At 44.6% G+C, this 17,172-nt stretch overlaps 2 protein-coding genes across 3 annotated transcripts in view; one reads left to right on the top strand and one right to left on the bottom strand.

Moving 5' to 3' along the window:
- VPS8 (VPS8 subunit of CORVET complex) overlaps window positions 1-862 on the bottom strand; it is a 144,655-nt gene extending 143,793 nt beyond the window's left edge. Inside the window, exon 1 of the mRNA XM_083154376.1 lies at window positions 704-862. Coding sequence (XP_083010502.1) covers window position 704 — 1 coding nt within the window. The 5' untranslated portion in view covers window positions 705-862. The remainder of the gene's footprint in view (window positions 1-703) is intronic.
- A 322-nt stretch (window positions 863-1,184) lies between these two features.
- DBR1 (debranching RNA lariats 1) lies at window positions 1,185-15,257 on the top strand. Of its 2 annotated transcripts, none has more exons than XM_083154378.1 (9): window positions 1,185-1,315; window positions 1,911-2,174; window positions 2,616-2,740; window positions 6,932-7,012; window positions 7,682-7,767; window positions 7,986-8,210; window positions 9,255-9,335; window positions 9,436-9,581; window positions 14,147-15,257. In XM_083154378.1, exons 2-9 carry the CDS (start codon window positions 1,978-1,980, stop codon window positions 14,808-14,810), a joined length of 1,605 nt encoding a protein of 534 aa, XP_083010504.1. In that variant the 5' UTR covers window positions 1,185-1,315; window positions 1,911-1,977; the 3' UTR covers window positions 14,811-15,257. The 2 variants fall into 2 exon arrangements, with proteins under 2 accessions (XP_083010504.1, XP_083010505.1); XM_083154379.1 differs by having other exon boundaries at window positions 1,236-1,315; window positions 1,893-2,174.
- Window positions 15,258-17,172: the final 1,915 nt, after the last annotated feature.

Genomic DNA, 17,172 nt, shown 5'->3' with positions numbered 1-17,172 from the left:
CGAAGCGTGGCGAGGGGACGCGGAATACATGTAAAGTAATCTGTGTTCCCTCGCTGCGCTCGCCACACTATATAATATCAACTCCACGCCGACGTGGATAGTGGGGGAATGAAAAGGCCGGAGGACGCGTTCTGCCGCCGCTCGTCATGCTTCGGGGTGGTGTGGATAGTGGGGGGGGGGGTGCGTTAAATCTATTTTGGGGACATACAATCATTATTGTATACCTAATGTGGGTACAATGAGTATAGAAAAAATGACATGAAATAATCGCATCGCATCACATGCTGTTATAATGGCCCATGCGATTTCCCTATGGTGCCGTACGTAGGAAATCTGGGAGCGCCACGCTAGGAAACAAGTACCGCTCAGAACATTATATATAATCCCCCATTCTGTCACCATAGACAGACAGCTGCAGAATGACCAGGAGATTACACACAGACCCAGTTACTATACAGATACAGGACATGACAGGAGCTGTCCCTGTGTGTTACTGTCACATCTATTATATAACACTACTGAGAAGCACAGAACATTATATATAATCCCCCATTCTGTCACCATAGACAGACAGCTGCAGACTGACCAGGAGATCACACACAGACCCAGTTACTATACAGATACAGGACATGACAGGAGCTGTCCCTGTGTTACTGTTACATCTATTATATAACAATACTGAGAAGCACAGAACATCACTTACTATGCCCGGGGTCCAGAACAACGTTCTCTCCTCAACAAGGAACCGAAGCAGCTGAAGTGCCCTCCGTCTGCGCATGCGAATCCCACTCCCGGAAGTGCATATTACCTTCCCTTGCGTTCCAGCCATGCGTTCCACGCTCACTTCCGGGGTGTCCTATAGCAATCACATGATCTCTCCTTCCAGTTTCACCAGATTCAGAGGTTAGATATCAGACTGTCAGACAGCGGCCCCTACTTGCTACTGCTGCACCTGCCACTATAGTACTGTGGTCCCTACTGTGTGAAGATAAGGTGGACCCAGCCTGGGTACCATCATTGTAGTAAAATAGTAATATTTTGCACACACACACACACACACTGCTGTTGTACTCGTTAGTTATTGCAGATAATAGTTTCTGTGTAGCACAAACAACAACAACAACATGACTGTGTACTACGGAGTCTGGGTAAATTGCCCACAGCTAAAATGGCGCGCCCTTGTCCGTGACGGCACTACGACAACACCAACTTCCGCCCGTAACCTGGCGTCTCCGCGACTGCGCAGTGTGTCAGCAGAAGCAGGAGCCTGCCAGTGCTAGCAGTTAGAGCGGTGTTCGTGGTGTGGAGCCCTCAGGTAAGGAGTGGGCTATGCTGGGCGGGTGGGCACCGGGCAGTAGCCGGAGCGGGGAAGGGCAGCTGGGGTCGGGTGATATACCTGGTGCTTGCTGTAAAGGGGCAGGTTACAGGGAGTCCTGCATCTCCATGGCCACATGTACATATACTGTGCCCTGTATGTGTTGTAACAGCAGTATTTTTATTATGTGGACCCTATTTATGTTGACATGCATTGGTCACAGTATTTCATGTCGATGGGATTTCATTTCTTCATGGTTTTTTTTTGAGCCTGCATGTGCCGACAGGCGGTGCTTCATGCACTACCTTCCACCACAGAGTATCAGGAGAGTAAAATAGTGTCGGCTGGCGACCTAATGCATGTTTTGACCTTCCAACCCTGTCGAACTTAGCCATGTAGACCTATTTCGACCTAAGTGTCGACCTTCAGTGGCCGGCCCAATGCATGTGGACCCATACCCCCAGACCATAATGACCGATGTGTAAGGATATCCTTACAAAGACATAAGCATCAAATACGGTACGGCTGCAATAGGGTCAGACTAGATCAGCTGAATGGTTCCTATCTGTCGTCACAGTCTATGTTTCCTGCACAGGTGCCAGAGCAAGGACAGAGACCACCTCTGAGATCCACACTGCGACCTAACAACATCCGCCGCCGCCATGAAGATCGCAGTGGAAGGCTGCTGCCACGGGGAGCTGGACATGATCTATGAGACCATTCAGTTCATGGAGAATAAAGAGAACACAAAAGTGGATTTGCTGCTCTGCTGCGGAGATTTCCAGGCTGTGAGGAACGAGGGGGACATGAAATGCATGGCCGTGCCACCGAAGTACCGCCAGATGCAGACCTTCTATAAGTAAGGAGTCTGAGGATGCTGAGAGGGGTATTCAATGTTGGACCATGACTGTCGGGCTGGCCTGACAGCCGTGTCCCTGTCCCGTTCTCGGTCTGCTCGACCGATGTTTTGCAAGTGGAATTCAATGTCACGCCTGCCACAGGACGAGAAGGGGGCGTGGCCGGGAACTCGTCAATTCCCAGCCGTTCTCAGCAGAACGAGCCCGGATGCGTGTGAAGTCAGGCTCGTTCTGCCGAGATCCCCTGTTCAATGCTGTCGAGGAAGACCACATTGAATAGAGCCCCCCCATGTCTCGCCCCATCACTCTGTCTCCCACAGTGGGAGTCCCTGGCGTTAAAGGGGTGAGAAGGCACACCCCACCTCCCACTGTGCATGGCTGACTATAGACACACCCTGTAGCTATTATGTATTTGTTATAAACCTATTGCTTGTTGTTTCTAGGTATTATTCTGGGGAAAAGAAGGCTCCGATTCTAACCATATTCATCGGAGGCAATCACGAGGCCTCAAATTACCTCCAAGAACTGCCCTATGGTGGCTGGGTTGCTCCAAACATATACTACTTGGGTAAGAGTTCTTTAAATAATATTAATCTGTGATAACCTGTGCTGCTCATGTTATATGGCCATGGTTTATTTTGTGAGATTCCATTAGAACTTAACCCCTTCATGACAGAGCCAGTTTGTGCCTTCATGACAGAGCCCTTTTTTTCAAATCTGACATGTCTCACTTAAGTGGGGATAACTTTTTTTTGCTTTTACTTATCCTAGTGATTTTGAGATTGTTTTCTCGTGACACATTGTACTTCAAGTTAGTGGTAAATTTGGGTCGATACAGTCTGTGTTTTTTTGTGAAAAATACCAAAATATCGTGAAAAAATGGAAAATTTAGCAATATGCAAAATGTTAAATTTTCTGCTTGTGAGACAAATAATCATACCACTCAAAATAGTTAATAACTAACATAGACCATATGTCTACTTTATGTTTCCATCATTATTTCAACTTCCTTTTAATTTTTTTGGACACTAGGAGGCTTACAATATGAATAGCAAATTCTCAAATTTTCAAGAAAATTTCAAACACTGATTTTTTTTAGGGACCAGTTCAGTTCTGATGTGACTTTGAGGGACTTGTATGTGAGACACCCCCATAAATGATGCCATTTCAAAAACTGCACCCCTCACAGTATTCAAAACAGCATTTTGGAAGTTTGTTAACCCTTTAGGTGTTTCACAGGAATTAAAACAAAGTGTAGGTGAAATTTCAAAATTTCTTTTTTTTTGCAGAGTTTCAATTTTAATACATTTTTCTAACGAATACAGTAGATTTTACTAGAGAAATGTGACTAAAAATTGATTCCCCCAATTCTTTTGTTTTCAAAAATATCCTATATGTGGCCCTAGTGTGCACGTTGACCAAACCACAGGCTTCATAATAGAAGGAGCACCTACTTGATTTTGGAGCCTCCTTTTTATGAGATTTTTTTTTAGGCACCATGTAGGTTTCTAGGCACCATAAGTGCTAAAAGTTAGGAACCTCCCCCACAAGTCACCCCATTTTGCAATCTACACCCCTCAGGGAATTCATCTAGGGGTATAGTGTACATTTCAAACCCCCAGGGGTTTCACCAATTGTGGTACAACTGGGCTGTGAAAATGAAAAATTACATTTTTTTACACAAACATGCAGTTCTGGCTCAAAATTTTTCATTTTCACAAGGAATGAAGGAGACAAAGCACCCCAAAATCTGTGCCCCAATTTCTCCCGAGTACGGCAATGCCTCACATGTGACCAAAAAATACCAGTTGGGCGCATGGCAGGACTCAGAAGGGAAGGAGTGATTTTTGGATTTTGGAGCACAGATTTTGGTGGAATGAATGGTGGGTGCTATGTTGCATTACCAATACAGTGGAACCCCCCCACAAGTGACCCCATTTTGCAAACTACACCCCTCAGGGAATTCATCTAGGGGTATAGTGTACATTTCAAACCCCCAGGGGTTTCACCAATTTTGATACAACTGGGCTGTGAAAATGTAAAAATTTAATTTTTCATTTTCACAGCTCAGTTGTATCAAAATTGGTGAAACCCCTGGGGGTTTGAAATGTACACTATACCCCTTGATGAATTCCCTAAAGGGTGTAGTTTGCAAAATGGGGTCACTTGTGGGGGGGTTCCACTGTATGGGTGCTTCAGGGGTCTTGCTAATGCGACATAGCACCCACCATTCATTCCACCACCAAAAATCACTCCTTCCCTTCTGAGTCCTGCCATGCACCCAACTGGTATTTTTTGGTCACATATGAGGCATTGCCGTACTCGGGAGAAATTGGGGCACAGATTTTGGGGTGCTTTGTCTCCTTCATTCCTTGTGAAAACGAAAAATTTTGAGCCAGTACTGCATTTTTGTGTAAAAAATTTTTTACACAAAAATGCAGTACTGGCTCAAAATTTTTCGTTTTCACAAGGAATGAAGGAGACAAAGCACCCCAAAATCTGTGCCCCAATTTCTCCCGAGTACGGCAATGCCTCATATGTGACCAAAAAATACCAGTTGGGTGCATGGCAGGACTCAGAAGGGAAGGAGTGATTTTTGGTGGTGGAATGAATGGTGGGGGAGGGGGGCTGGCGCTGCGACTGGTGGGGGGTGGGAGGGGTGCTGGCGCTTCGGCTACCGGGAGGGAGGGAGGGGGGGCTGCCGGGTGGGAGGGGGGGGCTGGCGATCGGTGGTGATCGGTGCTGTACTTAACAGCACCGATCACCACCGATCACTGTGTTACCGAGCGGCTTAGCCGCCGGTAACACAGAAAACGCTGCAATTGGCTGTTCACATTTGAACAGCCAATCGCAGCGATCGGCAGCGAGGGGGGATGTCTGCTGTCAGGGACAGCAGACATCTCCAAACTGTCACCGCGTCTATAGACGCGGTGACAGTTCAAAGCCATGACGTATATATACGTCAACGGTCGGGAAGTACCTCCCGACCATGACGTATATATACGTCATATGTCTGGAATATCTATCTGTGTATATATATATATATATATATATAGATAGATAGATAGATAGATAGATAGATAGATAGATAGATAGATAGATAGATAGATAGATAGTGATACGAAACAAGTAGAGGCACTCCAGCGGGCTTAGTGATCAAACAAAGTTTACTGGGAAACAGACGTTTCGGGGATACAAACACCCCTTCTTCAAGTGTACAATAACTGGTATTTTTTGTACACTTGAAGAAGGGGTGTTTGTATCCCCGAAACGTCTGTTTCCCAGTAAACTTTGTTTGATCACTAAGCCCGCTGGAGTGCCTCTACTTGTTTCGTATCACTATCTATTCATTTGGACCGGAAGGCACCCGCGGCAGCTGCGCCCAGACTCACGAGGAGTGCCAGGCTGACCACGCACCTATATATATATATATATATATATATATATATATATATATATATATATATATATATATATATATATATATATATATATATATATATATATATATATATATATATATATATATATATATATATAATTTCATTTTATACATTTTGAAGATTTTTACATGCGGGGGGGGTTGGAGCTGGGGGGGAGCGCTGCGGCTGCTTCTTGATGACAGGGAGCGAGGGAGGGGGAGCGGCTGCCTGAGGGAGCGCAGCTGCCGGGCGGGTGGGAGGGAGGGAGAGCGGCTGCCGGGCGGGTGGGAGGGAGAGCTGCGGATCGGTGGTGATCGGTGCCAGCACCGATCACCGCCGATCCCTGTGTTACCGAGCGGCTTAGCCGCCGGTAACACAGAAATAGCTGTGATTGGCTGTTCACATTTGAACAGCCAATCACAGCGATCGCCGACCGGTGGGGGCATCCCTGCCCCCCCCCCGGGCGGCGAGGGGGGATGTCTGCTGTCGGGGACAGCAGACATTTCCAAACTGTCACCGCGTCTCTAGACGCAGTGACAGTTTGAAGCCATGACGTATATATACGTCAACGGTCGGGAAGTACTTCCCGGCCATGACGTATATGTCAAATGTCGTGAAGGGGTTAAATCCACGTGATTTACTCAATTTATCCAAAAGGTCATTTTTGTCCATTTTTATGCTTCTGGTAGCAATTGGTTGATTTCCGTTTGCTCCCATACATTACTTAATTTTTGCTACAACCTGAAAGATTGGACAGATAATCTTATATTGTGTATCCAGCTTTTCTCCCAGATTTACATGGAAGGTAGATCTGTCATCTGACATTTTGTGGGTTTTATTAGGCTGCATCTACACATTACGTTTTGACAGGTGCCTTTTAAAGAGACCTGTTTGGCAGGAAGGAGCATTTAAATTTAAATCTATGGCTGTCCTGACAGTCCCCCCTCCCTATGTCCCAACCGTCGGAATCACTGGCTGGTTTCATCTGATCCGACAGTCGGAATTCAATGTTCCAACTGTCAAGTGACGGAAAGTCCGCGAATCAGTGAAAACGGACGTGAATTCGACAATCCGTGGCCGTTTCCGACAAAACAGATACAACTTTAAAAAAGTTAGATCTGACACGCTTCGATGCTGTTAGAAAATATCGGCACAGATTGAATTTGTTTAATAGCTCTGAACAGCGCTACGGAACCCTTGTGGCACCATGTAGATACATGATAGTAATGGTTAGCAGTCACTGTGGTGTGGCGCTGATCGTTTTTCTTCCACCTTTTAGCAGAGAACCCACAGACATGGAGTTATAACACTTTTTATTTTCGCTTCGTCTTCCTCAGGGTACGCCGGTGTTGTGAAATATCGTGGAGTGAGAATTGGAGGCATTTCCGGCATTTTTAAAGGGCATGACTATAGAAAAGGTAAATTACTCCCTACAAGTCCCGTGGCTGCATTGTTGTTTTAGAAATGTGATCATAGCTATAACCTTTTAATAAATACTCTGTAGGTGAAGTAAAGTCCCTGATAAGCCACAAGTATTTCGGGGCTGCGGGGTTAAAAACACACCGGTTTTGCGGAACCTGTGTGTGTTTTCGCACGAGAACCTGTTTTTTTTTCTGGGAGTTCTTAATGGATACCCATTTTTAAAAAATAAGTTAAACAAATTTTTAGCTCCCCATGTATCATCGGACCTGGGTTTAACCCTTCTTTGATCCAGGTCAAATTGCCATGTTGGTTAACCCGGGTTATTCATTGTGATGCTCACACCTTGACCCAGGACAACCCAGGTGGAAAGTGCGATGTAAAAGGGTATTAATGTGTGTGTGTGTGTCATTGACGTCTCAGTGGTATTGTACAGCGTGATGTCATTGTACAGCTTGAGAACTGATTACCACTAGATAAAAACTGTTATCCATACAACAGAAATATTATTACTGTTGTACTCTGAGATTAGCATGGGTGAAATTTTGTATCAAATTTTTTTTTTCCTTGTTTTTTTCCTTGTTTCACAGTTGCTCCAACCTACATGTACCGCCACTGGTGATCAGTAGCAACCATAAGATAACGTGTTTCCTTTGTAATTTCAATAGGTCACTTTGAATGCCCTCCCTACACCCCAGATACTATCAGGAGTGCCTATCACGTGAGGAATATAGAGGTCTTTAAACTGAAACAGGTAGAAGGAGTGACGTTCTACACCTCAGCCTTTATTTATCTGAATTCCACTTAATGCTTGTTAATGCTCCACATGTTCCATCCCTGTAATAGAAAGGCTATGCCATACTGCTAACTAGGTTATCGCAGAGATTCCCTGTGCAACTAAGCAAATGCATTTTATTATACGCTTAGAACAGAATATTTACTGCAGCTAATGCTATGATATTACACCTACAGCTGAAGGAACCCATGGATGTGTTCATGTCACATGACTGGCCCCGCAGCATTTATCACTATGGCAATAAGATGCAGCTACTGAAGAAGAAGCAGTTCTTCAGGCAGGAGGTGGAGAACAACACTCTGGGCAGCCCGGCAGCCGCAGAGCTCCTGCACCATCTCCAGCCTTCCTACTGGTTTTCTGCCCACCTGCACGTCAAGTTTGCTGCTTTCATGCAACACCGGGTAAATACAAAAAAAGAGTAATGTTATACCTACAGCTGTGTCCTCATACGCCGTGGCTGCGGTTGTGCCAAATAGACTGGCGGACCGAGAACTAGGCTGCATCTTCTTTCACTCAAAATGGCATTTTTATTCTCGTTACTGGCTGGAAGCAACAAATGGTCTACAACATTTAGGGTGGGATGTACTATTTTTTTACATCCCGCTAAACATGGCATTGGTACTAATCGCATATGACCATACGGATGCTATTAGTATCGCAAAGGACAGCTCTTGCAAAAAGAGCTGCCCTTTGTGAAGCCGTTGGCATCGGGTGCGGGTTCCCGCAGGTCCCTTTCACCTCCTACGCCCAGGAGCCTCCTGCTGAAGATGGCTGCAGCGACTCCCTGGCTCCTCCTCCTCCTCCATGCACCCGGAAGTGGAAGACTGCTGCTAGGTCCTGGCAGCACATAAGGGAGGGAGGGAGGGAGGATATATGCAGAAAGAAGCCTATAAGCTTCTATAGGTTATGCCATAAAAACTAAAAAAGCATCTGAAAATGCGGTAAAAACCCCGAAAATTTTGTTTTTACAGCATTTTCCATTTGATACATTCCAGCCTTAGATTGGCACTAGTATGTGCAGAAGGTGCGGGGATTTGCATTTAACAGGAATTCCGCTGTAAACATGGAGGTCAGACCTGTTGATAAGCACTTCTCCATGATATTCTTATTGCGACGAGATAGCAGCGGAACCTTGGCGCACACACGTTGTGATCAGATAATCGCTCTGTTGCATGAACATCGGCTATTGCATGCAGTCTTGAATAAGGCCCAGACTACAGTCCTGCAGAAGTTGCATACTTGTGATCGGGATTCCGGTGTCTGTTTCCTTATCCGATGTTTGGCTGCTAGCCGGGATGCCCGTGTCTGTATTCTGCCTGGCATCCCTTCCACCAGGGTGCTAACCGCGTCCTCTCCAAGCAGTGACCTAAAATCTAAGACATCTTATCAGGTCACTTAGCCGTTCCTGTTTCCTTCTTTCTAACCCGCTGGTATTCTCTTTGCAGAATGACGTAGAGGGACAGTTACCTAAAGCAACCAAGTTTTTGGCACTTGATAAATGCCTGCCACACCGGGATTTCCTCCAGGTAAGACTATTTGTAGCCAACCACTGCTGCATTAGTGAGCGGTACTGAATTACCCCCTATATGTTTTCTTTATTCTGTATTGATTGTCCGTGTCTGCTAGATTGTGGAGGTGGAGCACGATCCGAGTAAGCCCGACTGCTTGGAATATGACCTAGAATGGCTCTGCGTTCTCAAGGCAACCAAAGCACTTCTAAATATCACTCCGAAGATGTGGAATATGCCAGAGAACAACGGTCTCCACAGCAGGTCTGTCTCGCAAGCTTTGCTTCATCCCTAAACATATACAGGATGTATTTTGAATATTGGGAAATTTATCATAGCTTCTAATATATATCAAGTACAGTATTGACTGTTAGGGATCTGCCCAATAACCCTGTCGGCAGCGTAATATTGAGCAGTTGTTATTTTAATGCATTGTAACGTGGGGTCATTTAAACTTTTTGGTAATGTTTAACGTTATAAAGCCTAACCAATTACAGTGATTTAACTAACATTAGTTCTGTATCGACATAATGTGCTCAATAATAGGGGGTATTCAATCCCGGGCAAATTTTTCGCCCCCTAAAAATGGCAAAGACTCGCCTATCAATATTCATTGCTCATATTTGAATACATTTTCACCCATGCCATTTCACTTTTTTTTGGGGGGGGGGGGGGGGGGGGGTGAAAGTGGACACAAGTTCGCCTAAACTAGGTAAGTTTGTGGCAAATTGATGATCCACGCAGTTTTCACTGTATTTTTTAAAATGGGCAAATAATCTTGGGGATTAATTTAGGGCACGCCGGGGTTATTTCACTGGTCAGTGTCCCTTATTCTAGTTGACTCGGACGGATGCGTATTTTCGGACGGCCACCAAGTGTTCTTAGCCCCGCCTACCGTATGGATCGCTCGCACCGTCCGAATGCGGTAAGACGCAGAGCGAACGGACCGCGAGTGGATGTTTCATGCGAACACCTCCTCCATCTGTGGGAACCTCCCCCATCCTCCGATGGTGCCGACCATGAAATGATGGACCGAGCGGTCAGACAGCACCGAGTGCTCCAGACCACTCAGACATTTCTCAGTGCGAATGCAGGGATGTGGGCGGCCAGCTGACATCCGGCTATGTCAGCTGTCCGCCCCCCCCCCCCACAAGCGCGTCGCGGCCGCATTACCATATGAACGCCCAGAGTTTTCATGGGAACGCCCATGAAACGCAGGGCGTACGCATATGGTAATGAGCCCAAACAGCCCTTCACGCCCCCTCTCCACCCTCTGTTCAGAATGTTCCGACCGATCGTTTTCTGTACGGAATTCACGCCGTATTCGGACGTGCGCGGCATTCGCACATGCGCAGAAATGCCTCTGCACATGCACAAACACAATACATCGGTCGGATCAGCAAGTGTTCAGTAAAAAGAACATAGACAATAAATAATTAGAATTTATATAAAGGATTTCACTTAATGTAGACCAAATATTGTGGTGGGAAGGATTTCTAGATTCCGTATGCGTACCAAGACTCACGTTATTGTATGATGGTGTTCCTCTCATAAAGGTATCTTTGGTACGTCCTTTGAAGGGCTTGCGGATTTTTCGATGGGAATCCTTCTTCCTCACCCGTGCTCAAAATAGAAAGTAGAAGGTGTCTTAGATTCTGATATATTCTAAACAATTTGTTTTAAACTGTTAGGTGAGTAGGTGGGGAGGCTGGGCAAAGATAATGAACCCTTGGCAGCGTACCGTGGTTAAAGTGAGGGAGAACACATGTAAAGGTATCTTTACTTTTGAAGAAAAAAGGGCGTACCCCTACTCACGGTGTGATTAGGTGGTTTCAAGCCTGTAAAGGTTTCTTTACGTGGGTTTTCTCCCTGGTGCAGTAAGTTATGTGGCTGTGTGAATCCAGTGTGCACTGGTTTTGAAGTATTAGACGTTTTCCCTCAAGTACTCGGAATAAAGAAAGAAAAGTGTCTAAGGTTCTAATAAACTTAAGACATATATTCTGTGACATTAAGTGAGTAAGTGGGGAGGCTGAATGGAGATGTTAAGCTCTTGACAGCGTACCTCACTTACGTGTTGAAAGTGAGGGAGAACACATGTAAAGGTTTCTTTACTGATTTAGAAAGAAGGGCGTACCCTTACTCACGGAGTGGTCAGGAGGTTTCAAACCTATAAAGGTTTCTTTACATGGGTCTCTCCCTGGTGCATTAGACTTTGTGACTTTGCAGATCCGGTGTGCATCAATTTAAACCAGAAGGTTCCCCGGTGTAGTTTTCATAAAATAAAGATTTTTCAAAAATGTGATTCAATATATAAGGGTCTCTGTAATTACTATTTATTGGGTCAGAACTGTAATGGCGTACCTTACTCACCCCTAATTATGGGGGAAACACGCATATAGCGGTTTCTTTTCCAAAGTGCTTGTGGTTGGAGTGTAGAAAGGCCAAAAATGGAGCCGGGAAGCCGATGTTTTAAAAATTTCACAGTATATTTTTAATCCAAAAAAATTGTCCCATACAATGGATTTTGTGGGCCAAACCACATAAATCCGAAATCCAGTAACAAAGATCAATTTACAAAACAGAACCATAAAAAGTTAAAAAGCAGAATAAAATCCATACGTACATCCAAAAGGTTTCTATGTGGCTGTTCACTCTCCTCCGGCAGGATCTACGCGTTTCGGTCTCTGTGACCTTTATCAAGATATCTTGATAAAGGTCACAGAGACCGAAACGCGTAGATCCTGCCGGAGGAGAGTGAACAGCCACATAGAAACCTTTTGGATGTACGTATGGATTTTATTCTGCTTTTTAACTTTTTATGGTTCTGTTTTGTAAATTGATCTTTGTTACTGGATTTCGGATTTATGTGGTTTGGCCCACAAAATCCATTGTATGGGACAATTTTTTTGGATTAAAAATATACTGTGAAATTTTTAAAACATCGGCTTCCCGGCTCCATTTTTGGCCTTTCTACACTCCAACCACAAGCACTTTGGAAAAGAAACCGCTATATGCGTGTTTCCCCCATAATTAGGGGTGAGTAAGGTACGCCATTACAGTTCTGACCCAATAAATAGTAATTACAGAGACCCTTATATATTGAATCACATTTTTGAAAAATCTTTATTTTATGAAAACTACACCGGGGAACCTTCTGGTTTAAATTGATGCACACCGGATCTGCAAAGTCACAAAGTCTAATGCACCAGGGAGAGACCCATGTAAAGAAACCTTTATAGGTTTGAAACCTCCTGACCACTCCGTGAGTAAGGGTACGCCCTTCTTTCTAAATCAGTAAAGAAACCTTTACATGTGTTCTCCCTCACTTTCAACACGTAAGTGAGGTACGCTGTCAAGAGCTTAACATCTCCATTCAGCCTCCCCACTTACTCACTTAATGTCACAGAATATATGTCTTAAAGTTTATTAGAACCTTAGACACTTTTCTTTCTTTATTCCGAGTACTTGAGGGAAAACGTCTAATACTTCAAAACCAGTGCACACTGGATTCACACAGCCACATAACTTACTGCACCAGGGAGAAAACCCACGTAAAGAAACCTTTACAGGCTTGAAACCACCTAATCACACCGTGAGTAGGGGTACGCCCTTTTTTCTTCAAAAGTAAAGATGCCTTTACATGTGTTCTCCCTCACTTTAACCACGTAAGTGAGGTACGCTGCCAAGGGTTCATTATCTTTGCCCAGCCTACTCACCTAACAGTTTAAAAAAAATTGTTTAGAATATATCAGAATCTAAGACACCTTCTACTTTCTATTTTGAGCACGGGTGAGGAAGAAGGATTCCCATCGAAAAATCCGCAAGCCCTTCAAAGGACGTACCAAAGATACCTTTATGAGAGGAACACCATCATACAATAACGTGAGTCTTGGTACGCATACGGAATCTAGAAATCCTTCCCACCACAATATTTGGTCTACATTAAGTGAAATCCTTTATATAAATTCTAATTATTTATTGTCTATGTTCTTTTTACTGAACACTTGCTGATCCGGTCATCCACTCCTATGCAAGAATAACTCCAGTCAAATTCAAGGAGGAACCTGTAACACTAAAAGAACACCAAGTATCTTACTGCGCCACTTTTCCATTTCCCTAATGTTGTTGTAGTGTATGGTTTGTGAAGTTAGGGTGTAACTTCTGGGGATTGTGAATCGAGGCAGCATTGCGCCACGTATTATCTGTCACTTGTCTTGCACAATACATCGGTCGCCCGACCGAACACGCAGCTGTCCGACTCAATCGAATAAGGGCCAGTGTGTAATTTCCAGATCAACGGCCGCAGGAATTGGCTAGTGTGTACCCAGCATTACAGACACTGGCCTGTTGGCAGAGGAAGTGTTGCTTTTTAAAGATAATTTCCTGGTCTTCCTTCTGTGTAAAGGCGCCATACATGGTGCTATGCGCACAGTGAGTTTTAAACTAGATGCTATGCTATGTGCTAAAGCACCGTGCATTTTGAACTGGATGCAATCTAGTTCTAAAAGTACAAGCAGCACATACTTTGTGCTGTGCAACGGGATGTGTGCGGGAGTCTGCATCGCATCGCACCTTGTATGGTCACCATAAGAGTAACAGTGGGAAAATGAAGGAAGCATGTTACTTCCCTGCGATCATTTTTTCCCCCATTGGCTAACGGACCTTATTTTTTTATTTATCTGTATATATGTAGGAAATTTAACATAAAATTTGTGTCCGTAGATTAGCAACTTTAAAAACAATTCCCACTGGGATTAAAGTTTGAAGATGGATCTGGTTCAGACCACCTTTATATTAGTAGCGCTTTTAATGTTTGTTTTTATTTCTAGATGGGATTACAGCGCCACCGATAAATCTCAGCAAGACGTTTTGAAGGACCTTAATCACGACCTCAAAATCCCGGTCAACTTCAGCATGAATATGCCTTGTTACAACCCAAATAATCCTCAGAAGAAGAGGGTGGCTTCCCATGTTGTTAATCCCCAGACAACAGAGTTCTGCGCCCGTTTTGGACTTATCGATATAAACGCTAAGATCCTCCAACAGGATGATGAGGGTGAAGAATTTGAGGCCACAGAAGATAATGATGAAGACAGCAGTGGTTCATTGGAAGATCCCAGTGAATACAGCACGGACACTTCCATTCTCTCTTCTTCCATTAACCCTGATGAAATCACTCTGGAAGAGGAGGAGGAGGATGATGAAGAACTCCCTGTACGGTCTGTGGAGCCCTCTCCAGAACATACCACCAATTTGCCAACGAGCTTCTCTGCCGTTCGGGTTACGCCCGATTCCATGGCTGTTTCTTCAGATGATGCTATCGATTCAACCAACGATGAGTTAGAACGGTCCGAGAGCAGCCAGACTGAAGGGGAAGATAAGAACTCTGAGAGACCGTTGAAGAGGCTGAGCGATGAGAACGGACGTGGCGGTGTGAAGATTAAAAGGCGGAATCAGGCCATCTACACAGCTGACAATGAGGATAATGAGTAGCCTCACTGACTCTCTGGCATATGGACTACTCCGAGGCTTGGCCCAACTTTCTTGCCTGCAAAATCTGAGCTTGTGCCGGACTTCGCGTTAGAGTCATTGTTTTCAAATCTTTATTTTACTGTTAATATTTTAATACTATTTTGTTCTGTTGTCAGAATGGAAATATTTTGTCTCGTGTTCCTTTTTAAAAAGTTTTTTATATTTGAGTTAAATGTGCCCATGTTATTTCATTTACAAATATACAGTCCTGTAAAATTGTAACTTTTCCAGCATATAAAATATGCTTTTTTTTTTTTTTTTTTTATTTATTTACGGAACCTTTATTTTACTATGTTAAACAGAGCATTTATGGGCATGGGATTCATTTAAATAAATCAGGACCGTTTTTAGCAAAGGATTTTTTGTTTCTTTTCTTCGTTTGTTCGTTTAAAGTACAATGAAGGGAGGTGACTTATTCTGGGAGGTCAATCAGGAAAAAAGAGAAGAACGTCTTCTATGTGGTGCACCTCAGAATGTAGAGCTGGTAGCGTAAAATTTAACTTTTATTAGTTTTTATTAAAAGACAGAGGCAAAATATTGACATACAGTGAAACATACTGTATAACACAGACAGTGTAATAAAAAGGATAAAGAAAATGTTATCCTCGCTCAGTGTGGCCCAATTCCCCTATGATCCCCTAATGGTTGCATGTGGTATCACTTAACAATTAAACCGTGCTGACAGGCAGTCGACACTTTTATTATATGAGTGCTTAACACTTCACTTTACGACCTGTCAGGAATTGAGATGTGTTCATATAGCTTGATATTGCCTGCTACCTGAAGACGCTGTAGTTTTTTATTAGCTATGAAGCTTGTGTTTTAAATATGCCCTATATCAACAATGTCTCAGTGTGTACGGGGCTTCAATGACCCGTCCTAATATGCGCCAATGTATGGGCAGTCACAATTCATTCAGGGCTAAGGGCCTTCCCAGCGGGTGGTAGCTGGTATGGACTGCCACTCCTCCAGCACCACGTCGTTGCTGGGAGGCAAAGGTGACAGGTAGCGGCTGATACACAGAGCTCGGCGAGCGGCGGCGTGTCTAATACAGCGCCGTCCGTCTTATCGCCTGCTCTGAGGTTTACAAGCTGCGGCGCAGACGTCACACGCCGCGGCTTGGAGCGAGAGAGCGAGCCCAGTGAGAACTGGCGCTCGCTCAGTCCTATAGTTTTAAGCTAGACACAAATCAAAATACAATATATTATTGGGGAGGGGAAGAGGGAGTCACACACTGAGGGTTAGGTCAGTGTACACTTCGCAAACAGCTTCATCAGGACCTGATGTAATATTTTGCCTCTTTGTCTTTTAATAAAAACTAATAAAAGTAAAATTTTACGCTACCAGCTCTACTCTCTGAGGTGCACCACATAGAAGACATTCTTCTCTTTTTTCCTGATTGAATTCTCCTTCATGTCCAGTGGTAGCACACCGTCCTCAAATTATAAGTAGAAAACATCTACACTGACTGTAATGAGGGTCCTGCCATTTGATTAATTACATCAATCCTGTGCGACTGACCTTTCCCCCTCCCCTGTCCCTGATTTTGAGTTATTCTGGGAGTTCTATATTATGCCAGGAGTTCTATATTAAGTCGCTTCTGTATTTGAGACCAGTGGTTCCCAATTTATTTTTTTAATCCCGGCGCACCAACGTATCAATCTTTCTTCTACGATCCCCATGGCAGCCATGACAGTGGGATATTCCCCTCCTCCTACCAGATTAGACAGGACTTTTTTCAGGGACCGCCCACCTTGGGTATAATAGCTCACACCTCCCTTCCCTCTGTGTCTTTTTCTCCTGTCTCAGTCTAGATAGGACAGGCAGGGCGTTATTTTATTTTTAAACAGGGCTACCTCTTTATACTGTATGGGATGGCTTCCCGGGAAGAAGGAGAGTTGCGGAGGAGTGGGGCCTCTGAGATACCTGCCTCCAGCAACTGTGCGGTGTAAGGACTGTGCTTAGCGCCAGTTACTTGCTAAAATCCCGGCAGCATATCACATGCTAAAGCCCCCGTTCAGTGTGGGTGAATGGCGGCAGTACCTGTAGGAGTCTGAGCGGTGAAACACGCTGGAGGACGGAGCTGGCAGGGAGAACTGTCGCGTGGCTGTCAGCGCGTGTAAGCGTCTGGCTGGGAGCCGACGCTGAGAGGTGCTGGGACGCGTGCGGCGGAAGTGCGCATAGACATCACTTCCGCCGGCATGGTGCACCAAGTGTGCGGCCGAATATTGTCCCCGGAAACTGGGACCCGTTTTTTTGGTTCCGCATTGTGGAAATCAGCGCTGGAATCGCCATAATGAAGCGCTGCTGGCGGTGAAGGGTT

Source organism: Crinia signifera, chromosome 7, assembly GCF_055691185.1.
Source record: "Crinia signifera chromosome 7, ASM5569118v1, whole genome shotgun sequence".
Classification (NCBI taxonomy): Eukaryota; Metazoa; Chordata; class Amphibia; order Anura; family Myobatrachidae; genus Crinia; species Crinia signifera.
The sequence above is the reverse complement of the archived record's forward strand: the minus strand, read 5'-3'. Positions and strand labels throughout refer to the sequence as shown.

Excerpts from the sequence above, each read along its gene's own strand:
- DBR1 (XM_083154378.1), top strand. The coding sequence starts at position 1,978 with ATGAAGATCGCAGTGGAAGGCTGCTGCCACGGGGAGCTGGACATGATC. Across the intron at positions 2,175-2,615 it reads CAGATGCAGACCTTCTATAA|GTATTATTCTGGGGAAAAGA; the intron begins GTAAGGAGTCTG and ends TGTTGTTTCTAG. Across the intron at positions 2,741-6,931 it reads TCCAAACATATACTACTTGG|GGTACGCCGGTGTTGTGAAA; the intron begins GTAAGAGTTCTT and ends CGTCTTCCTCAG.